This window comes from Mesoplodon mirus, assembly GCF_964341445.2.
Source record: "Mesoplodon mirus genome assembly, chromosome: 2".
NCBI lineage: Eukaryota > Metazoa > Chordata > Mammalia > Artiodactyla > Ziphiidae > Mesoplodon > Mesoplodon mirus.
Window position 1 is genome coordinate 210,958,006 of NC_138977.1, and position 24,552 is coordinate 210,982,557.

Below are 24,552 nucleotides of genomic sequence, written 5' to 3' on the forward strand. Positions count from 1 at the left end.
TCTTGATTATATGTATATTGAAAATTTTCCACTTTGAAACAATTTTAGACTTAAAAGTTGTAAGTTTGCTGAAGAAAATTGTTGAGTTCTCATATACCCTTCACCCAGGTTCCCCTAATGTTAATATCTTATGTAACCATAATACAGTTATTGAAACCAGGAAATTAACATTCATGCAATACTATTAATTATAAACCTTATTCAAATTTCACCACTTTCCCCAGTAATGTCCTTTGTCTGATCCAGGATCCAGTGCAGTATCCTACATTGCATTAGATATTTCTTCAGTCTTCCTTTCATGTCCATGACACATTTGAAGAATATTGGTCAGTTATTTTATGCATATGTGTTCCTCAATTTGGGTTTGTCGGATGTTTTTTCATTAGATTGAGGTATTATACATTTGGGGGAAGAAATATCACAGAAGTGATGTTGTGCCCTTCTCAATTCATTGTATCAGGAAGATACATTATGTTGATATGTTTTATTACTGGTGATGTTAATTTTTATATCTATATTTTAAAGTACCATGCCCTTCATTTCTCTTTACATCTGCCCCAGAACATTTGTCTTTGGCAGAATTAAAGAACAAAAAATAACCAGAAAAGAAATTGTTTGAATCTTACTGATCTGCTCATCTGTAGCTCCCACTACATCAGGCCTCACACCACAATAAAAGGTCCCAGAGGTGAACTTTAACTAGAGCTCACAAGATTTTGAGGATTCAAAACAAAAAAAGAAACTTTTGTAAAATTTCTTTTGACTTTGTATTATGGAAATTTTTAAACATACACAAAAGTAAATCGAGTCATGAACTCTCATGTACCTGTCATCCAGCTTGAACAGCTGTCAACATTTTGTCATTCTTCTTTCACCTGTTCTCTACTACCCTTACTCCCTCACCATTTTTTCCGGAGTTTTTTAAAATCAAATTTCAGGGAACATTATCATTTTGTTCCTAAATACTTCAATATGTATCTTTAATCAATAGGACTTTAAATATATATATATAATACTATTATAATACCCCACAAAATTAATAAAACCAGATAATCCTATTTAGTGTCATCTAATGCCCAGTCTCTGATAGCCTTTCTCAAAAACGGCATCTTACCATTGTTTTTTTGTTTTTTTGTGTTTTTTTTTGTTTTTTGGTACGCGGGCCTCTCACTGTTGTGGCCTCTCCCGTTGCGGAGCACAGGCTCCGGACATGCAGGCTCAGCGGCCATGGCTCACGGGCCCAGCCGCTCCACGGCATGTGGGATCTTCCCGGACCGGGGCACGAACCCATGTCCCCTGCATCGGCAGGCGTACTCTCAACCACTGCGCCACCAGGGAAGCCCTGGTATGTTTGAATTAGAACCCAAACAAAGTCTACATTACATTTGTTTGTACCTTTTAAGGTACAGTTGGCCCTTGAACAACACAAGTTTGAATTACACAGGTGCACTTATGTGTGGATATATTTCAATAAATATGTGCTATAGCACTTACATGATACATGATTGGTTGAATCTGCAGATAGGGAGGGCTGACTGTAACGCTAGACTCAGATTTTTGACTGTGTGGAGAGTTGGCATCCCTAACCCCCTGAGTTGTTCAAGGGTCAACTGTACTTCTAATCTATAATAGTTTTCCCTTTCCCACTTTTTTTTTTCAATGCCGATTATTTCTTGTAGAACCTGGGAAACTGTGCCATTTTTCTTATAGAGTTTCCCACATTCTAGATTTGACTGAATGAATCCTCATGGTGTCATTTAACATGTTCTGTCCCTCATTATTTCTTGTAAACTGGTTGGTAGATCTAGGGGCATGATTAAATTCATGTTCTTTTTTGAGGCAAGAATACTTCATGGGTGGTGCTGTGTACTTCCTGTTGCATCAGTGTTATTTTTTATTGTCCCATGATAGTGATAACATTGGTCAGTGGGTTCAGGTGATGTCATCTTTTATGCAGATGTATCAACCTTTCACTTAATAGTTTTAACAGTCATTGATGATTGTTGCTCAATCACTATTTCATTAGGTGTTACAAAATAGTGATTTTCTAATTCTATCATTCTTGTTGTGTCTATTAACTTTTTCTTCTTTAAAGAAGAACATTTCCTCATCAACTTTTTTGGTTACCTTCAAATAACCAAAAAGTGGGTACCTCCTTGTACCCACCCCACCTCCAAATTGCAGAGAGAGGGTATGTTTTCATTATTATAGTTCTCATTTTTTTAGTATTCCCAAAGTTCAAGTACCTTACCAAGTACCATTCTTGTTCTGCTCTGGCAGCTCTCTTTCCCAGAGTTACAGGGACTCTTTTAGTAACATCTCTAGTCCATTTGGCTAGAACAGTCTGTCATTTTATTTTGTTTTAATTGAGTTCAGCATGCTCTGTTGGATAGGGTGTCTTGATTTTGTTTCCCAAATGTAGGTTGGATGAGTGTTCTGTGATACTGGGAAACACTAAATAGCCTGTGAAGCATTATGGATATGAAACAAATAGTAATGAATTCATAGGATTATTTGTACAGCTTGTTTGGACAACTGCCTGCATTTTAAAAACAGATTGCTAAAACTTTTTGAAGCAACAAGCCCTTTTGAAAATTATGCTCTTTAAAATAACTTACTCTGTCTTCTTGCGCTCAGCTAGAATCTGTGTTTCCTAAAGTGATTGTATGATCAGTGCGAATAGCTAAAATCAGTGCCAAATCAGGCTTTGAGTTTGTTTTAAGAGAATTGAAGATTATTGAGTTCATCCTGTTATGGGAGAAAATGGTCTTTCAACTGCCTTTAAAAAAAAATGTGTATTGCTTTTTATATATTATTGGTGATTGTATATGTAGTATTTAACAATTAAAATATCTATACATAGCTGGGTCGTATATGTATTTAGATTTTTTTTATCATGTTTGGCTTTTGAAGTAAAGTTAAATACCACCAGTATTAAAATAAAGTGCCTTTACTGTAATCTTTACTATAGATCTCACTACAATCCAGAGACTTTTAAGCCTCATGCCCTCATTTCAAGCTATATTTGATGGAAGAGAATTTAATTGAAGACAAATCTCTCGGAGTCCACTTTATAATGACTGGCTAATTTTGGTTACTGAATAGTCAGAGATCTTTATGATGAATCCTAGAAGTCTATAGAACTATCTGTAAAATAATACCACCAAAGGCCCAGATGGATACATTTTCTAGTTCACCTGTATTCAGTTTATGCTTTTATCCCCCTTTAAGGCAACTCTGCTTAATAAAGATCACTGAGAATTAGTTTCTAGTTTAATGCAAAACAAATGCTGTTAAACCACTTGGGGTTGGGATCTTTTAATATTAAGCACTAATTCCCAAATAGGTCAAGTGCTTTTGGTGGAAGGTCTAGACGGACTGGTGTCAAAGGCTTTAGTAAACTTGCTGCTTAAATTGAGACCACCACTGTATACCAGACATTTCCCTTGCAAAATATATCCCTGTGTCTCTTAATCTTTGGGTCCTTCTGTTCTTCAGAGATCACTGATAATAGTTTGTATAACAGTTTATACTCCAAAAAAGTAATTTCTTTTCCTCATGCCCCCCTGTTCTTGAAGGCACACGTATACTAGATTACTAACATTCTTCCTTTTTTCCCTTTGGCAGAGGAGATTGAAGTGGATGTTGAAAGCACAGAGTTCTCCCATGGAGAAGTGGACAATATCAGTACCACCAGCATCAGTGACATTGATGACCACAGCAGCCTGCAGAGTATTGGGAGTGACGAGGGTTACTCCAGTGCCAGTGTCAAACTTTCGTTCACTTCCTAGAACCCAGCATGACATAACAGTGCAGGGCAAAATATTCACTGGGCCAGTTCAATCCAAACAATCTCTTAAATTGGGTTCATGATGCAGTCTCCTCTTTAAAGCTAAACAAAACTATACTTGAATGGAAGGGTCAAGAGACCTCTGTTTAAGCAAATACTTAGCAAAAAGTGGAGCAGCGGCTCCTCAGCAGAACAAATATTCTAATATTCATATCTGAAAATCAGTTTCTAATGGCAGCAGAAAACGTGTGTGAAATTTTCTCGATTTGATTTAGTTAATTTGAAAGAGGACATTGGAGATTCCATCCTCTTTTTCTTTTCAAGTTTGCTCATACTCCATTGATTGAGTAGACACATTTAAAGATGGGATTATGAACCCTTCCTGAGCTTTTTGGTCCTAAAAACAAAAATCAAATCTATAGTAATGACAAGACAAGATAATCAGGCATTAATCTTGGATAGCTAAAGAACTATTAAAACTCAAGCCTGGGACAGCTTATCACGAAGCCTGTGGATGATCAATTCTTTAAAAAAAAAAAAAAAAAAAAGCTCATTTCATGCTCTGCAAAAGGAGAGACTCCCATGAAGCCTTTTGGAAGGGATCATCATGCAGCTCAGCTTTCTGTTGGATTCCATGCTAAGCAAGCTAACCTTATCCAGCATTGTTAGCACTAGGGCACCCAACCGCCAGCTCTACAGTCAGCTGCCCTTAGGCCCTTGGGTCTGTGTGCATGACACCCTCTACCACACAGGGCCTGAGTTCGGATTGAGGGGCCAGAAGGAAACAGCTCCATGCGTCTCTGTGTCTGCGTGTGGGGCCAGAAGAGTTGTGCACACAGATTAGCAGGCCAAGGTCTGAGCCATGGCAGCATTTTTATTTCAGATTTTGATAACTGTTTGTATGTGTTGAAAACCAAAATGACATCTTTTTAAAGCTTGTCCATAAAAAACATAGACGTCTTTTATAGTGAAAAACACATGGGAAAAAATCATCTATTTTGATGCAGCATTTGATAATGATAAAACACCTCACACCTCACTCTTTATAGTGCACAAAATGAATGAGGTCTGGGCTAAGTAGAAAAAAGGTCAGTGCTGTTTTGGTTTTCTTTTAGATCATTACCTTTTACCATCTTTTAACCATCTGATATCTATAGTAGACATACTATCATAGTTAACATAGTTAAGTTCGGCACTTGTCTCATTTTAACGTAAGGATTTGCTTCTGTTTTCCTACAGGCAGTCTCTCTCCCTCACAATCCCATTGTGCAGGTGCTATTGCTCTTGTCACTATTTTCAGAAATGTTATTTTAAGTGAAATTCTAGCCTGCACTTTGATGTCATGTGTTCCCTTTTTGTCTTTCAAACTCCCAGGTTCTCCCCTGGCCCTCTCCCTTACCCCAGGAAGCCTTGGGAGACCTTACCCTGGCTCTTTGGACTCTGTATACTTTAAATAATTTAACTACCCTTAATTACTTAGAAAAGAAAAAAAAAAGCTTTATGATTTTCATAACTTATTGCTGATTTTAATGGGTTAATTTCAGTCCTGTAGTTTTATTTTGTTTAGATAGGGCTGGGCAAGGAAAAAGAAAATAAAGACAACCATATTTAGCAGTGCAGTTGAGTTGTGTGTGTAATGTTAGGCCATCCTTTGTAAGTAGCACTTTTAACAGCTCTCACTGCTTCTATATATGAAGTGAACCATCTTGGTCATACACAAGGCCTCATCATATACTTGTTCTTGTGCTCTTCCCGTGCCTCCAGAAATATTTTGTCCTTGACTGTGGTATGTTTGAGTGGAAGAAATTCTTTGAAGTAGATGTGTGAAAAACTGCATGCCTTTAGAAGCCCATTATTAGAACTTGCTACTTCAGGTGCTGGGGACTTAATGAAAAACATGATAAAAGAAATTCATTTCTGTGGCCCAGGTAAATTATTTCTGGTTTCATTCATAATTACTCCTGTCCAGGTCAAAATGTTGCTCTCTCTGTTTGCTTATTTTTGACTTTCCCAAGGGAGACAGTTTGGCGACTCTGCTAACTACCATGGAAAATAAATGGAAGCCAGTGACAGAGCTTCCATTTTGTAACTCCCATGGCATTCACTTGCATCACTTGCCAGAGGGCTGGAATTTCGGACTTCATTTAGGTGAACTTGAGGTGCTGCAATTTTGTTGTATATGTACAGGATGGTGGGCCGGGAAGCCTGTCACGAACCTATAGTACCTATTTCAACTGCCCCCTAAATTACTCCTTCCCTGAATTTGTTTTCCTTGGGGGAGGGGGATGGACTGTATGATGAATAAGTATTAATTTTTTTTTAAGACAAATGGACTTTGAAGATACAAAAAGTTAACTGCAAGAAATAAAAATTGTGAATGAAGAACACACGAGTGCTTTTTGTACCGCCCTTCTCTATGAAGGAAAAAATATGAATGAGCATCCATATCTTGAGAGGCAACTATCTCCTTAAATGTGTATGTTTATACCACTTCAGTGGTCTGAATTAATGGCAGTTTAAATCATTGCCATTTCCTGTTCAGTAATTTACAACAGGTGCCTTCTTGACTGATAATTCCACATAACCTAACTGCAGATGGTTTAATGTACCCAATCTTAAATTAATTTCTTCAGGTAGGACACAAAGCCATTTGTCATTCTAATTATCTGTTCTCCAAATAACTTTTTAGGGAATCCCTTTGACTCTACTATTATTCAAATTGAAAACCAATCTGGAAGTTCCCATTTAGTCCTTACTAACCTGAGTTAACACTGCCCCCTATGTAAAATGTCTGAGTGACATATTAATAGGTACAGGTAAATCCTATTTCTGTGAATATTATTACCAAAGATTGTGATGAAGTCACTGAGACTCTAGTTTCTGATTAGAATAGGTATGAGAAACTCCAGCAGAAATGCCTTTTCTAGGGCCATAACAATGACAGTTTTTAGCATTATGAAGGGATTTTAAAAGACAGTGAGGATTGTTCAGGCAAGGCTCCTAACCTAAAGCCACACTGCATCCTGGGTCATTTCTCACAAGGAAATGGTCTACCCTTTCGGGGAAGGGTTTTTGAGGGTTTGTTTTCTTCCACTTGAAGAAGCAACTAGCTGCCCTTTTTCTTTTATTATCCTTCCACCTCAAAAATTCCACACTCCCGGGCCTCCCTGGTGGCGCAGTGGTTGAGAGTCCGCCTGCCAATGCAGGGGATACGGGTTCGTGCCCCGGTCTGGGAGGATCCCATATGCCGCGGAGCGGCTGGGCCCGTGAGCCATGGCCGCTGGGCCTGCGCGTCCGGAGCCTGTGCTCCGCAACGGGAGAGGCCACAACAGTGAGAGGCCCGCATACCGCGAAAAAAAAATAAAAATAAAAAAATTAAAAAAAATTCCACACTCCCTTCCAAAAAGAGCATAATAGGGGAAGAACAAGGGTTTTGGTTACATTTAAACAGCAGTTCTAACATTCGCTAAGGACCCTGGGCAAGATACTAAATTTCATGGAGACTTGTTTCCTCCTGGAAAGTTGATAGAAATATTACCTCTATTTTGAAAGATTGTTAAGGATTAAAACTGATATATGTAGACTGAGTGAACTGATGAGGATGATTATAATTTTTGACTTTCTGTTTGAATAAAAAAAGAAAAAAAAAATTACAAAAGTGGACACATGTGGATCCATGCCACCCCCACAGCCCAGGAGCATGTAGCGCCAGAAGGAAATTAACAGGTGTTATACTTCTCTACTTCCTCTGATGAATGCAGCCTTTTAATCTCTTCATCCTTAATCTTGAATTTTAGTTATTCTGACTCTGGGTCCTGCAGAATAAAACTATTAATAAAATGGTTCATTTTCACAAAATTCTGTGGCAGCTTATACATTGTAAGAAGTAAATTTTGACATCCTATATAAATTTTTAAATAAAGGCTTTATAAGATTTATGTATCATTGGTTTTAGTGATTACCTGGTCTTCCTAAAAAAAGGAAAGGACCTGAGCTTGAGTATGTTATACACTGATAGTAACCACTGCATAATAAATTGAGTGTCCTAGTTAATATTTTAGTGCTGGCCTCACCATGAAGAAAAATCTTATTGGCCTAGGTACCAGATCCAACAGGAAACTAGTTTTCTTTTGGAATACATCTGATTCTTGTAAATAATAAGTGTAGTCAAAATAGATGTACTGGCTGACAGCTTCAGTTGTTTGTTTTACTTTTCTATATAGTAATTATTAGGGGAAATGGCTTAAATGAAGCTCTTCTAAAGTACTGCCAACTTTCTATAATTTTGGAATATTTTCTATTTTTTCAAGCTCTTAGCTATGGAAAAATGCTTTTAACCCTTTACTACTAGGACAATAATTGGGATATTTTAGATTTTCACACCAGGGCACAGAATAGCATTGTAAAAACATAAAAGCCATAAAATATCTCTAAAATGTATGTAAGAAATACAAATTTAAGAAGTCAGTTGTTTCTAAATTAGCAGCTTCATCACACTCACTCTGAAAGCTAGGTCAACTAAACCTGACAGGGCTTTTGGAGGGAAGAATTCTGAGCAAAAGAACCAAAGGGATACTTACTCCTCCTTCCTGCATACTTCTGAGCAATTAACAATTGGGACAATTACCATCTATTAAAGACTAGCCTAGCTACGGATCTCAGCCTTCAACTCTAGTTTTCCCAGGATGTAGAGTCAAGTGTTTCCTCCAAGCCTGAATTCTTTGTTTCTCTGGTCAGAAATTCACTGCATCTTGCTAATAAAGTGAGTACAGGGCTTGAAAGGAGAAAAAACAAAAGCACATCAGTTTCACCAAAAAAGGCAAATCATGAGCCAGCAAAATAATAACCATGATTTTTGTGTGAAGTAGCTCTTCACACAAAAAACAAACCTTTTCTCCCAATGAGAATAACCATAGCTTCTTTAGCTGTGCTCTTAAAAAAAACTAACTGGGGAAACAAGTTACAATTTTAATAATTCCAGTAACAAGTCCGTACTGGTTTTGTAAAAATGAACTGGTAAGGTGCTTGGTGGAAGTAAATTGCCAGCTTTTATTTCTGGGAACTAAAAGATGACAAGCAGCCATAATTTGATATTTTTAGTTAGTTCAGCTGTCAGCTAACCCAAGCCCAGCATTATTCTCAGATCTGCTTTTCCCCACTCAAGGCCACAAAAGAACCTTTATATACTTAAGCTGAATGGCAGAAAAGGCAAGTGACGACCCTCACAGAATAATACCACCTGTTTTTGTTTTACTACTTTTGGCTAGGCCAAAACAAATTCTTAGAATGTCAATATTATTGGTTTCTGAACCTCTTGAGATGTTTCTAAGAATACATCTATACCCATCTATACAGGTACGCTTTTTTAAAAAATCATAGTATAAGGGGAATCAATAGCTTTGGTTTTGTTTAAACTATGGCATTACCTGTTATTTTACCTGCTGTGCTTTTCCTCTCCACTGCAGTAAAAATTCAGTTTAACTTGCAACTCAAAAATCCTAGATATAAAGAATGTTTACATTTACTGTTGAACTTGTAAATTACCATTTATACTAACTGGCTGTTTCATAGTTTAATACAAATACTTAATACAATTCAGCACATGTTTATTGAACTCTAAATATTTTAACCAATACAAAACCTTGTTGGGTTTAATACATTTTCTTCCTTCTTTTATATCTCAGTTAATACCCAGTTGAGGCAAAAAGCCAAATCAAAACTCTAATATTTCGCTTAATTTGCAAGTGGTATTTTTCACCTTATATAATCACAATCTACAGACACCACACAACTTACAAAACTGAGTTTCCTTTGTCACCTCATGGTTTTCCCTTGCTATTTTAAAGGCAGACACAGCATTAAAACTGCATTGTAATGGAAACACACACGTGCATGCACATGCACATCCTTTGTTATGAAAAAACAAGTATTTAAAAAAATGAGTTGTTACATTAAATGGATGCATTTTCACTTTGGTTTGATGCCTAAGTCTTCATAATTGGGCTCAGAAAATTGCCACTTATAAATTTTTGCCTTCATTTCAAATATCCGTTTTCACATTTAACCCAACACATGGTGCTCAGCCAGGGATGCACATCAGAATCACCTGTGTGGTGTCTGTCAAAAAACAAGACATGCCTTGGCCTGGATAGGCCTGGGGTAGGACCCAGATCCAAGAATCCCTCGTTAATTTTAATGAAGAATTACGAGTGGGGCTTCCCTGGTGGCACAGTGGTTGAGAATCCACCTGCCAGTGCAGGGGACATGGGTTCGATCCCTGGTCCAGGCAGATCCCACGTGCCGCGGAGCAGCAAAGCCCATGCGCCACAACTACTGAGCCTGCGCTCTAGAGCCCGCGAGCCACAACTACTGAGCCCACGTGCCACAACTACTGAAGCCCACACGCCTAGAGCCCGTGCTCCACAAGAGAAGCCACCGCAATAAGCCCGCGCACCGCAACGAAGAGTAGCCCCCGCTCGCCGCAACTAGAGAAAGCTCGCGTGCAGCAACCAAGGCCCAACGCAGCCAAAAATAAAAATTAAATTTTAAAAAAAAGTGATTTTTTTATTAGGAGTGTAACCCCCTTCCCACTAAGAAACAAACCCTAAAATATTCTAATACAAAAATTTAAACCTCTACCAGGATTACTTAATGTCTTAGAACTTTGGTAATTTGGTAACATTTCAGTAACACATTTATAAGCAATAGTATTATTTCCATTATAATGTGAATTGTTATTCAAGTTAAGGGAAAAAGATCAGATAGTCACCATTAGCTCTGCACAGTAGTAGCAAACACTTCTATCTATAGTGCTTACAACATACCAGGTACTCTACTAAACACTTCACACATATTAACTCACTCATCCTTACAACCTAATGAAACGTATTAATTTAATTCTACAGCTGAGAAAACTGAGGCAGAGAATTATGCATACAAATAATAAATGAGGGAGCCAGGATTCAAACAGCAGTCTGGCTCCAGAGTCCTCGCTCTTCCAATGACTCTTCTACATGTTAATTAAAACACTGTTATCTGTGATTAATATTAAAATTTAAAATTGTTTGTTTTGGGGGTGTTAGGACTGTACTTTCCTTGAAAGAGTCAATAACAGTCAAATGTCAAGTTTTGAGAAAAGACAAATGCAACCACAGCCACGTGGGGGCCAAGTATGGTTCAGTCTGTCCGTTTCAGAGCTTCATGTCTCCTTTCTTGACAAGAGGGTAACCTCTAAATTTTATAACAAACCTTCATAGACCAAGCATCATATCTGATTTTAGAATATTGAGAGCTTAACCACCTGCATTTGTAAAATACCATTGGTATCTTGCTCCTCATTAAGCATTTCTCAACTTCAGCATCCACTATGAGACAGGTCCCCCCAGGATTCCTAATTTTTAAGTTTAGTCCAGAGACACTATCATCATCCTGACAACAGGGATTTACAAAGGACCACATCTAGGTCTTTGACACACAGGCTCTTCATGCTATATGCCTATTTGTTAAAAAATGTTTTCTACAACACGGTCACTTTTTTTTCCCCTTTTTCTCTCCTCCTACTGCAAAGCCCTCCAGGAAAATTAATGTGCGGAAAGGAAGGCCCATAGAGTCAAAGGAGGCACAAGTCTCAACACAAGTCTTGCCTACACAAACACCAAGTGAACTATTACTCCAGCAAACATACCAAGATAATCTCACCAAAAACTACTTTGTATGGCCACAGAGTTATACCAAATTTCTTTCCAGTGCTTTTTAATTACTAGGGTTCCCTTGCAACACTTTAAGGATACCATTGATTTAAAGTTTGTTATACTGGTAACAAGACCATTAGTATATTTAGAAGTTCTTCAGGCTAAGTAGCTCCTTTTCTACTGTACTTTGTGCCTTGTATTGAAAAACTACCTCACCTTTCATTCTGTCCCTATGTGCTCTACCCTTTGGCCATAAATTACAGGGAGAGAGACAAAAAAACAAAACAACAGTGATCTCCTGGGTTGGGAGGGAGATGGAGACACGAGGAATTCTCTCTCATCACTGTCCTCCTGAAAGTTTCAATTTACCAGACTTCCCTGGCGGTCCAGTGGTTAAGACTCCGAGCTTCCACTGCAGGGGACACGGGTTTGATCCCTGGTCCAGGAACTAAGATCCCACATGCCGTGCTGCGTGGCCAAAAACTTTTTTAAAAAGCTTCAATTTACCAAAAAAATTAAAATTCATGCAATAAAATTTTTTTTTCTTAATGAAATAAAAATTTTTATTTTCCCTTTCTACCAAAAACTTACAAACACCCCTATGCAAACACAACCCTTAAAATAAAACTAGTCTGTCCTTTCCAATTTCTTATGTCCAATATAAGGAGCACATAGGATTTATCAGAACATTTATTACACACTCAATATTCTTTCCTGTGGAAATGATGTATGCTTAATCACTATATCAATGCTGGCAGCTAACTTCACCTTTCTGTTAACACACCCTGGAGATTTTAAAAACACTTTATTTAATAAAAGTTAAACATACAAAAACTGAAATTATTACACATCTTAAAAATCACCATCTTCCATTAATAGGAAGACCCTTTTCTACGCATACATTTGGCTTAAACTCAACTCAGGATAACTGTGATGTTCACTTACCAACAAATGCTGATAACTTGATCTAGTTAACAAAAATTACAAACTCAGCTACGTGAACATAATATACAGGGAAATTATGGTCAGATTAATGCACAAGAAATACAGTAACTTTTTAATGATGAAACATTCGGTACTCTTGTTCATTAATTTAGCCTTGGTTTTTTACAAAAATAGTATCTACATTGTATACAGGGCTATACATCAGCTTTTTGTTTTCTCATATAAACATTACACATCCAAAAAATGGTACCACTACCATAAGTGAAAATCAACACAGGAGGAAAGCAAACGTACAAAAAACAAACAAAAAAAACATTAGAAAAGGTAGCTGGTCCTAAACATGGTTTCTTACATAAAACTAAAATTCAATGAAAAGAATACAGAGCTGGATCAATTTTAGAGATGGCCTAATAGGCTTAGGAAACGAGTTGAGAAAAACCTCAGAAAAAACTCTGCCATTTACAAATCAACCTACTTTTAGGTTAACTGGGCAACAGCTAGGTTTAAGCTGAAGATAAAAAAAAAAATGAAGAGAAGCTCTTTAGCAGGTTGGTATTTTGCCTTGATGTTCCAGTGAATTGCTAGAATATGTGTTAAGTTCAAAGCATCTGAAACTTCCCAGTTAAAACCTTACAAAACGTATATGCCATCCATTAAGTGGGGCCTGATACTAGGAAGATCAATGATTCATCTAAGCGCTGTATTTACTCAGCATCTATCTAGAAAAGTTGCTTTATCCAACAAACTTTGAGGAAACTGGTAGTAGTAATGAAAAAAGTTTAAATGAATAGCAGTTATCAAATACAATTTCTTCAAGTTTCATTCTACTGAAGTCAAACAATGACGACAATGGTATCTTCCTTACTCGTCTAACAAATAATTTACCTTTAGAAAAATATAAGGATAAAAAGGTAAATGTAAAGCCCTGCAGAGATGAAATCCAACAGTTTTTCTGATTATTGAGGCATCAAATGCCTAACATTGTATTTAGAGGTATCTTGATACTGTGTCATAGGTTTATCAGCAATTCCACAAGTTCCTACTCCAACTTTGCCAGTTACACTCTCAGGTGAAGCAAAAATACTCCTCTTTACCTAGGAGAAATGAAACAAACAATTCTTAATTAGTTTTGGAAAAAATTAAAATTCCAAAATACACCTATAAGGAAAAGTACCTCAAGGGAACCTGAGTGCTCATAAAACTCACTAGTGATACCCAACATAAGGCATGTTAACAAATCAGGTAGGGTTCAATACACTCTAAGCAGTATGTAAGATAGCAAATAATTTTTCAAATTTTAGTTTATAAAAGGAAATCAGGGATTTCCCTGGTGGCGCAGTGGCTGGGAATCCGCCTGCCAAAGCAGGGGACACGGGTTCATGCCCTGGTCCGGGAGGATCCCACATGCCGCGGAGCAACTAAGCCCATGCGCCACAACTACTGAGCCCACGCTCTAGAGCCTGCAAGCCACAACTACTGAGCCCACGTGCCACAACTACTGAAGCCCATGCACCTAGAGCCCGTGCTCTGCAAGAAGAGAAGCCACTGCAATGAGAAGCCTGCCTGCCGCAACAAAGAGTAGCTCCCATTCACTGCAACTAGAGAAAGCCCGTGCGCAGCGATGAAGACTCAACACATCCAAAAATAAATAAAATAAATACATTTATTAAAAAAAAATTTTCTTTAATAAAAGGAAATAACCTAGATCTTTTATAATTCCTGGTATAAACTCATTCATAGTGCTTCCACTGCAGAGACAGTGGCTAATGGAGATATTTTTCAGTAAGTGAAAATGAAGATTAAAGAGGATTCTGAATTCAAGATCCCGTTACTATTTCGTTAAATCTATGAACCTCCTTTTTCATTTTCAAGTTACTTTGTGCTCGCTTTCTTTTGATGACAGTTGCACTTTGCAAATTTACGAAGTATGATGAAAGGATTCACTAACCTGGCCTTTTTTGTTTTTAGAATAGGCTCTGTTGTTGAACTGCTGCCATTTCACCTTCTGGTCCTCTCTTTCTTGTTCAAGTTCTTTGATTCTCTGTGCTTTTTTCAAAGCTTTCTTCTTTTTATATTCACGCTGCTGGGCAATCATTTCTTTTCTGTGTGGACAGAACAGGTAAATGTCAACTCTTAAAATTTAAAAGATGACTTCCTTAGAGATATTTAGCAGTGCAACCACTGCCCCCACCCCCCAAAAAAACCCCAAAACCTAATGAACTTACACATTCTTCACCCCACGAATAAAAGCTAACATCAATACCGATAACTCAGGACTACTAAGAAATAAATGTTATTTGAAATATACAGTATCCTTGGAAGCTTTTGAACGCAAGTGTAGTAATCTATTACCCATTTAATCAAACATTTCAACTATGACTTTTAATTTGCCGTTTACATGGCTTTTGCCAGTTGTGTTTTAGGAATAGGATGAGTTTCAATATTAAAAGCTATCTAAACCTGTATCAATTGTTAAATGGGCAGTTAGCAAGTGTGATATGATGCATTTGGAAAAACTGTATGAAGAGATTCAATGCAGATAAAACTATTTCATGTAGATTGGAAGAGCACAGCAGTACAAAGGGAAATCATAGCTAACAATTCTTAAAACAAAAACAACTAGGGTTTTCCAATCAGAGCCTAAAGCCCTCTCAATAATTTCTGCTCAGTCTGTTAACACTGACTTCTCACCAAAAGAAGGACGAAGAAAGGTCTTTAAAAACAAGGCTATATGATCTAGACTCCTCTGTATCATATCATCACTACTATGAAGTGTGGTTTTTACACAAATATCAAAGACTAAAAATAGAAATGTCATGTTATTCTACAATCTTTCTTATTGGGATGCTTAAACCAAATTTATTTTAATAGATGATATAATTCTCCCAAATTCAAATATATTTATGTAGCAACTTAAGTTTTGAAAACTCCTGACAAATCCAAAAGATAGCAAGTTCCAGCAAATATGCAGAACTGAAAATTGTTCATTCTATCTCTTAAATACCTCTCAAACTATACACGGGTCCATCCTTAACTGCTCCTCCCTGGGTTCAGGTCCACAATCATCTTACACCTGGATGACAGCGGTAGCTGCCTTCTCTCTGCTGCCAGTAATCATTCAAAAGCTCCAATCTGAACACATCAGATCCTCTCTACTGGAAATGCATTCATGGCTTTCAAGCTTTTTATGATCTGGCCTCTGCCTCTCTAACCTCTTCTCTTGTCAAACCACCCACCCTTGAGTCCCAAGTTTTTACCAAAGGAATTTCTTTCTGTTACCTCTATGTTCCCACCTTGTTTTCTTCTTTAAATGTAAACATTTACTGAGTGAGATCTTACTACATGTCAAGAACTGTGCTACATGTTTTACTCATGCTGTCATTTAATCCTTACAACCCCATAACGGATATACTATTGTCCCTGTTTCACAGATGAGGAAACAGAAGTTCAGCAGCTTGCCCAAGATCGTACCTTCTAGTTCATTAACTGGCTAACACCTGTTCTTTTCAAATCTCTGTTTACACATCATTTCCTCAAAGAAGTTTGCCCTGATGACTAAAATGCAGTTTAGGTACCTTTTCTTTGTTCCCTAAAAGTACGCATTATGTTCCCTCCATTACTTTTACACTTTATTATTAAAGTTCTTCTTTAATTATGTGTTTGTTCTTTAGACTATAAACTCAGTCAGGACAAGGCCTAATTTGTTCTTCTTTGCTGTGATGGAACCCAGAACCTGGTTTAGTGAGAAGTATCAATATATAGAATCCTCTTAATAATTATTCATTAAATGCCTAAGTGGGAACCAAAATGTCTTCACTTTACCTAGGCATACATATACAGACAATGTTGACCATACACTGCTAATCTTCAAAAAAATGGTAAACAGTATTATAAGTTTCTTACTCTAGTCTAGCCTGCATAGATTCTGCAGACACCTCAAGTACCCAAATGGGGAAGATCACATTTAAAATGCTAAGTCACTTACTTTGACATGGGTTTGTTGCCACTGTCCTCCTTTGCCTTCCTTCCTTCTTCTACAGGCTTGAGGTTCAACAGTGGAGTCACTTCAGCATTGCCATAGCCAGCAAAAGTGATTGCAGCGGTGCCGTTTTCTTCATCTATCTCCTCGATCTCCGCTTCATAACACCTGTAAAGATATCATGGCTGTAAGCAGGTGAGTAAAGGTTTAGCACTCAGCCTACAAGACTTATACTGCAGTGATTCAACTATTGAATTTGTCTAAAATGAAACTCCTATAATCAAATGTCCCTTTGGCAAAGATAATAGTGGCTCGAGTTAGCCATCTGCTTTTAAAAAAGGAAGTCCTAACCAAAATATTGCCAAGGAAGTCTCTTACATGTCTACTACATGTGCTTTAGTCAATCTCTTTTGAGAAAAGATACTTCTTATAGGAATAATTTCAGTATTGTGCTTCACAAAAGTCTAAGATAACCAACCATTACTCAATTTTCAATTCAAGGAAAAAAGAATTTAGACTATTTTTTTTTAAATATCCATTCATTTTCCTCTACTTTCATGTTTATTTCCTCTAGGATCCAAGCCATTCTTCTGCCCTAAAACTTAACCTAAAGCTAAAAATTCAACTGTATTAATGGTAACCACCCAAGAATCAAATTCGTTCTATAAGTCATACTGGCTATTATAGAAAGATTAAAATAGGGTAGTTCAAACTGAATAAAATCACCTTACCATTGTACTTTACTATTTCATGTTATAGTTACAGTTTTTTCTACACTTACTGTCCATCTTCACTCCAGATTGCCATACACTTGTCTCCTACTTTCCATGAATGAGTGGGCTGAGTAGAAGCAAAATTGTCTGAACTTGCCAGCGTTTCAGAAGGTTGAGTTGACAGAAGGTCTTTGGTTAGTTCTATAACTTCCTAAAAAGGAAAAACAAAAACCATTAACATTATTTTTATAATTCACATTGTCAACTACTTTCAACAAGCAAGTTCTTTCAGTTTTTGATAACAGCTCTCATACCACATAGCACTCATTAAGTACGCTACACATATTTATTTGCAGTTCATAACAATACTATGATGTAGATACTGTGATTATCCCCATGTAGAAACTGAGATACAGTATTTTATACACTGGTGCTGGGATTTAAACCCAGGCAGTTGCCTTCCAATTTAATTAACCTCAAATACTAACAGAAATAGGGTAGACTTGAATTTACACTGTACATTATTTTTAAGCACCTATTTTAGCTGAATAGATCTCTCTAAAGATGAGAAACAGTCAACTGTAAGGCACTGACCTAGATTCAAGATCACTTTTCTCTCACATCACTGTCACGTGTACGTCGCGCAACTGCACTTTTTACAGGGCACTGCTTGACAGTCGTATTAACTGCCTGCCAACAGGTGAGCTCCCCCTCAAAAACCCCCAAACACTTGAAGCAGCCTTATTAGTAATAAAAATGTTCCTGCTCATACATATTTCTACCAAAGTACTGTAGATATATTTTAAAAAACAGTAGTTTCTCTATTCATTTATTATAAAACCTATCCCATCTGGGTAAGCAAATTACCAAGTCAGATTTAAAATATCCCAATACCTTAATGTTAAGCACATTAGTACAGCTTCGTTTAAAAGAAAAAAATAAAATAAATGTAACACACACAGGTAGGCAAAACCTTTCTGTGTGGCAAATATATTTTCCAACTCAGGCTTACACTTACTGACTTTAAAGGTGTTTAGTAGGGTTGGTTGAAAAATTTAAGAAATAGTACAAATTGATAGATTCTGCTACCAATCTGCTATATTTTTACTCTGATGAAGACTCATATTATGCATCATCTTATCTGATTTATTTTAAGAACTTGCATACCTGTTCCTCTGCTGTTGCAAATAAAATACCTTAAACATCACACTGTACGTTCTTGGAGAAAAATGAGCAAAGTAATACTCTGTATTGAGTTTCTTCTGGTTCCCATTGAGGTTTTATAATAGTAGTTCTGGTTCAATAGCCAAGAAAGTTTAATGTTACTTCTCTCCTAAAGATTTTAAATCTTCCTGGCTATTTCTTAAAAACTTATATTTGAGCCTTAAAAAAAAAAGGATTATTAAAGCCCTTGGAAAAAGATCAGTTTTATTAATTAAAAAATTTTATGAATGAAGAAACTAGAAGACTCAGATTTAAGTTAAAAATTCAGTAGATTAACATCTTTAATGAAAGTTTTATTAGGTGCCAAATATCCACTCAAATACTTTTTAATAAGACAATCTTTTGCAAATACAAAGAACTTCTAAATAAATAGATCATGTACTACACAAAGAAAAAGAGTAAATTATCCAGTCTTGTTTTTAATTAACCACTTTTAGGGCCAAGAATATAATCCAATAAGCCTGACTCAAGAGCCCATACAATCCCTATCATTAAATAATTCCATTTAACTAGGGATCATTTAACTACTAAAGCACAAACATGAAGTCTGTGTTTGTAGGTCTCAAGATTTAGAACTCTACTTGTCTTGGGATAAAACATCTCCCCACTATATTTTCATAAGGAAATACATTTTCACCAAAGAAAAGGGTCCTGAAAAGCTGTGCATGTTATAATTTCCAGAGTCCTGCACTGAAATGACACTTTAAAAAATCTGGAGCATTTATCTCTAGTTCTCTCTTTACTTTGCCATGTTTTACATACCCCTCCCAACAACTATGAAGACCCTTCTAAATGTTTTTTCTTTTTTTCTTCACATGTGTATATGGACCAAAGTATTAGAGAAACTATTTTATGTATGAGGGAGTTCTTAAAGGTACATACCATTAATTACTTTTCCTCCCCCAAGTCTGAGTTCTGAAACTGCTCCTTCATTGACAGATGGGCAGCAGTTACAGTAATCGGCAATCCCAGGAAGCATCAGATGTTGTGATCTACATATCAGCAGGTCAAAGGGTGTGCACTCAAGCACTCTGCTTACTGAAGGAAGGCGTTTCGGGGATGCAGAGCCACTGTAACATATGAGACAAGTGACTTGACCCCTGCCTCCTTTAGAACCAGTGTATTCAGCAAACAGCCTAATAAATTGACTATTTTTTGTGATTATCAGAGACTGCCTGGGGAGCTAGCCAACTAGCTAGCCTGGATTTTACTAAACCCACTTCTTTTAAGTGAAAAAAGAAAGGCAATTAGGACTTTAGTAAATTAATCTGCTGCCTGTTGAGTAACTTTATATGAAAGATAGTACATAAAGAAATAAACATAGAAGCCTTACTAGCAAAATGAGGGTCACTGAAAAACATGCTGAAAGAACATTTTGCATAAATGAAAGGGCAAACAAAGTTTTAACCAGAGTAAGGATATTCCATAAAAGAAACACAAGAAAATAAAGGAGGCCACAAACTCAAGTCATCAGTATGAACAGATTCTTCAGCAAATATAAAAGGCAGGATTAAATATCAATGGCACAAGGTATATCCCAGAATGCAGGGAAGCAAAAGGATTAAAAAAAACAAACAAACACACACAAAAAAAACCTATGACAAAATAGAAGCTGTAGCTGTAGTCAATGGAGATAACAATTACTAGATGGAAGCAGACAGCAAAAAACTTTCCAGAATTTTATGTAATCCTAAATGATGCCTTCCACCTTTGAGTAGTTTTCAATTCAAAACAGACCTATTTCTAGTCACCAAAATGATTTTTTTTTCCATGACAGAATAAGAGGAAAAGAATCCAAAGTCAAGACTGGTCAGGAAAAACATTCTCTATTATTTCTAACTCAAGTTAGAACTTATGCTTCTAAATCTGTGCCATCTGATATGGTAGCCACATATGGCTACTTAAAAAAAAATTAAAAATTCAGCTCTTCGGCCATCCTAGTCTTATTCCAAATATTCGACAGCCACATGTGGGTAGTGGCTATATTATTACACAGCAGATATAGAACATCTCCATCACCACAGAAACTTCTATTGGACAATGCTTTTCAAAATGGTTACAGAGGGCTTCCCTGGTGGCGCAGTGGTTGAGAGTCCGCCTGCCGATGCAGGGGACACGGGTTCGTGCCCCGGTCCGGGAAGATCCCACATGCCACGGAGTGGCTGGGCCCGTGAGCCATGGCCGCTGAGCCTGCGCATCCGGAGCCTGTGCTCCGCAATGGGAGAGGCCACGACAGTGAGAGGCCCGCGTACCGCAAAAAAAAAAAAAGAAAAACAACGGTTACAGAAAACAGGACATTTTACAGATAAATGGCCCCCAGGTCATTATTAACTGAACCCTAAGTAAGCCACTTACCTGGTTACTACAATGCCTACCACAATGGTCTGTCTCCCAATAGTATTTCCACTATGGATCATGTCCTAGTAAGACAATTCTGCCCAGGCTCTGACAATTTACTCTGTAAGTACTAAAAAGACCTCATAATAATGTTCTCAGTCTTCACTCCCAACTCCCCTCTCCACCAGTTCCACGTATACCCCTCCCTCCTACTCCCCAGGAAGCAATGTATACAACATTAGCATATGACGTTTTATTTTCTTCAAAGAAATAAAGCACTGCTTTTAACTTGGGTTTAAGAAAAAAAGAGAGAGAGAGAGAGACAGAGAGACAGAGAGATGGGGCATGCCAGGCTCTCTCCTTGAGGCAAGAAGAAAGTTGGCCTGAGAGTGGGAGAAACTGCTCCCAAAACATCTTTTTCTTATTGACTGGCTCCTTGAAATCCACTGGCCTGATTTCTACGTATTGAAGAGGGGCCCTGGTTTCTGTGTTTTTAGAAAAATAACATACTATTGCAACTTCATGAAAGTCTATCCTAAATCCAGAATTTGAACCCCAAAATATTTAACTCATCTTAATTATGCCCAGGTAAGCGCTTTCAGAATCCTGAATCTGGACCCCATTTCACATAAGTTTCATTTGTTTGCAGTTCTAATATCCCTAAAATTTAATAATTTTAATGGGCAAAAGAATGATATAAAAGGAGGGGAAGGATTACTTAGATAGGATGAAGATGATTCAAATTTTGTTTTGAATCAGTGAACATAGACCATCTAATCAAAACATCTTTTAAAACTTTCCAAAAACTCAGGTTCAGAATTTTAAGTTCACAAATTTGTTAAGATGAAAACTCATACATATTTACAAGTATTACATATGGTATTTTTATTAATCAACCTGTTGTTCTGAGAAATAACAGATATTTACTATCATGCCTTTATGTTTGTCTCGAAACCCCAGAGCAAGTTTTAAAAAGCAGGTTTCATACTTACTGCCCTTCCACAACAAAAAGAACAAATTAAGATCTCCTTCTCACATAGATTTGGTTTAATTTTAAGTTGCTAACAAGTGTCAAAAACTACATGTAAAACCTAGCCTTAAGTTCAAACATTATATAACATTTATGCAGAAAACAGGCATCTCTTTAGGTACTTTTATAATGTGTTTTCAACACAAGGCACTAGAGCTAGCTCTGTTACACACAGGATCTCTGGCATGCACGCTCTATTTCATTTTCAAAGAATCTTTTGGCATTAAAAAGAATCTTAATCAGGTTATATTTTCCTCCTTTAATTTTAGTTACCCTTTGAACTAAAATTCCTTTTCCAGGTCTTTAAAAACAGAAGTGCGGGGCTTCCCTGATGGTGCAGTGGTTGAGCATCTGCCTGCCAATGCAGGGGATACGGGTTCGAGCCCTGGTCTGGGAAGATCCCACATGCCGCGGAGCAACTGGGCCCGTGAGCCACAACTACTGAGCCTGCGCGTCTGGAGCCTGTGCTCCGCAACAACAGAGGCCGCGACAGTGAGAGGCCCACGCACCGTGATGAAGAGTGGCCCCCCGCTTGCCACAACTAGAGAAAGCCCTCACACAGAAACGAAGACCCTACAGAGCATAAATAAATATATATATATATATATATATATATATATATATATATATATATATATATATATATATATATATATATATATATATATATATATATATAAAACCCAGAAGTGCGATTCCTTGTAAAGTTGTATGTACCTCTTTCTCTAGAAAGTTTGACAGTGACTTCTAACGTTAACTCTTATTTTTAAAAATTATATGAGCATACAAGGTTGATGTTAACAAAGAACAATGCTTCAATCATTTTGATGTACACAAACTGAGGAAGCAACCCTACTCCTAGAAGCCATGTATGGCTATGTGCGTACACACTTGTACACACAAGGGGTGTAAAGGGATGAAACACTCCCTCCAAACGGTGTTCTGGATACCCACAGATTCTTCACAATAGATCATTTGTAAAACACAGAAATATTCTTTTCAAGCAATGTAACTGTAAGTGTCCCCTCAGACTTACTTGCAAATCTTTCTTTAATTTTAGCAAATCTTCGTTTTCTCCATTTCCAGACAGCGCAGCTTCAACTTGCTGGAGTTGAGCTTTGTAGCTTGCCAGTTGCTTTGCTAGATCCTCCGACATCTGGAGAAAATAAAAAGAGTAAGGCCATGAAAATGGAACAACAACAACAAAAAAAAAAACCATAAAAAATAATTTTCCCTGTTTGCCTGAATCAACCCTAACCAATTTTGCTCCCAACTCATTATTATAATTCACTGCAGCGTAGTTTATCACTGCTACCTTTACTTTCAATTCAGAGAAAAGCTGTGAGCCAAACACAAACTTCAAGTATTCTGATGATTATAAACATGTCAGACAATTTCCATATAGGAACAGAAAACAAGAGATAAGAAGAAAAAGAAGAACTTCTGATTTTCTTTAAAGTCCTGTAACAGGGAAGGCACTGTGTTAGGCTCAATTAACAGGATTGTTATACTGTCACAAAAAAAAAAAAAGGCACTAAACTGTTTAAAGAGTTGAGGCTTCTGATTTTTAAGCACTAAAAAATACTTCCAAAACCAATTCCAACTGATTTTGGATTAACTACAAAAATAACTCTCCACAAGAGCTATTCAATTAGTATGAATGTGTTTAGAAACTCTTATCCAGAGCAAAAACCCAGTCACTTAAATACTGACGATGCATTTTCGGCAATGAAAGAAACAGCACAGATACTCCCCTATTTAGGCAATCTAAGGAACGTGGCTTTCACCAAATCTGGCTCATTCTTCTCCCGAAAATAAGATAGGAGAGAATTCTTTCTCGCTTTATTAGCAAACATACGGGGTTTCCGAGGACCCGTCTGTTTTACCATCCCCGTCCAACCACAGCCTGGAAGGACTCCAAAAGGGTTAGAGCAAGCCAGGTTGCTCCCCCTCGGTCACCCAAAACCTCAAAGCCCGCCACAACTTGCTCGACCATTTCAGACCTCGAAATTCAGCTTCCAAGGAAACCGAAAACACGAACCCAGCGGAGGCCCCCGGAGCCCCACCCGCAAACAGGCTCGGAAGGGCCCGGAGCGTCCTTAAAATGCCAACCCCACCCGCTGGGTTTCCGCGGCTAGCCCAACCCCGTCCGAGGCCGCTCAGGGCTCAACTCTTGGTGGAAGAGGAGGCCGGCGCTCCTGACACTTCGGCCGGCGCCTGGGCCTCTCCAGCGCGGCCCGCTCCTCGGCCTCAGGCCTCCGCTTCAACTAGGGGGAGGCCGAAGCCCGGCGAGGCCTTACTCTCTCCCTCATCGCGTTTGTTACCTTGTGTGGGGCTGGGGGCGTGGCGGCGGGACGGGGTCGCGGCAAAGCAGCCCAGTGGTGGTTGCGACAGCGGCAGCAGCAAGCAAAAGCTCCGCGGCGACAACTAGGCGACTCGGTCTGGAAAAGAATACCTCACTCAACGGCGAGCGAGAGAGGACTAACGCCGGGCACTGAAAGGAGGAATAGAGGAGGCGGGTGAAGTCTCGCGAGAGGTTAAAAAATCCTCGCAAGACGTCGCTCGACTCACGTGATTCCCAGCTCCCTCTAGGCCGCCGGCCGTTAATCACGTTAGGGAAGTGAAGTGGGCGGGGTTTCGTAGGAAGGAAATGACGTACTGGTATGCGCCAGGCGCCGAATGTAGGTTCGTTTTATCCTAGTTCCGGCTCGGAGTGGGTGTCAGTTGGGTAGTTACTTCAGGGCTGTGTGCTGTTGGTCCCTTCTTGAGGTTCCCAGGGTGCTGGGTGGTGGGAGGAACGGGGTTTAATACAGCATTCATACTACCGGTTGGTTCTCTGAGTG

The 24,552-nt window shown here is 38.0% G+C and overlaps 2 protein-coding genes across 3 annotated transcripts in view; one reads left to right on the forward strand and one right to left on the reverse strand.

Moving 5' to 3' along the window:
- The window catches only part of MXI1 (MAX interactor 1, dimerization protein), a 98,108-nt gene extending 91,926 nt beyond the window's left edge, over positions 1-6,182 (forward strand). For both annotated transcript variants that reach the window (XM_082631840.1, XM_082631841.1), the window contains exon 6: positions 3,628-6,182. In XM_082631840.1, the coding sequence (XP_082487966.1) occupies positions 3,628-3,791 (164 nt within the window). In that variant the 3' untranslated portion in view covers positions 3,792-6,182. The remainder of the gene's footprint in view (positions 1-3,627) is intronic.
- A 6,087-nt stretch (positions 6,183-12,269) lies between these two features.
- SMNDC1 (survival motor neuron domain containing 1) lies at positions 12,270-24,220 on the reverse strand. The gene is made up of 6 exons (XM_082610308.1): positions 24,034-24,220; positions 22,746-22,865; positions 17,187-17,329; positions 16,412-16,573; positions 14,375-14,528; positions 12,270-13,520 (listed from the first exon to the last, which is right to left on the reverse strand). The coding sequence occupies exons 2-6, from the start codon at positions 22,863-22,865 to the stop codon at positions 13,383-13,385; spliced, it is 717 nt and encodes a 238-aa protein (XP_082466434.1). The 5' UTR covers positions 24,034-24,220; the 3' UTR covers positions 12,270-13,382.
- Positions 24,221-24,552: the final 332 nt, after the last annotated feature.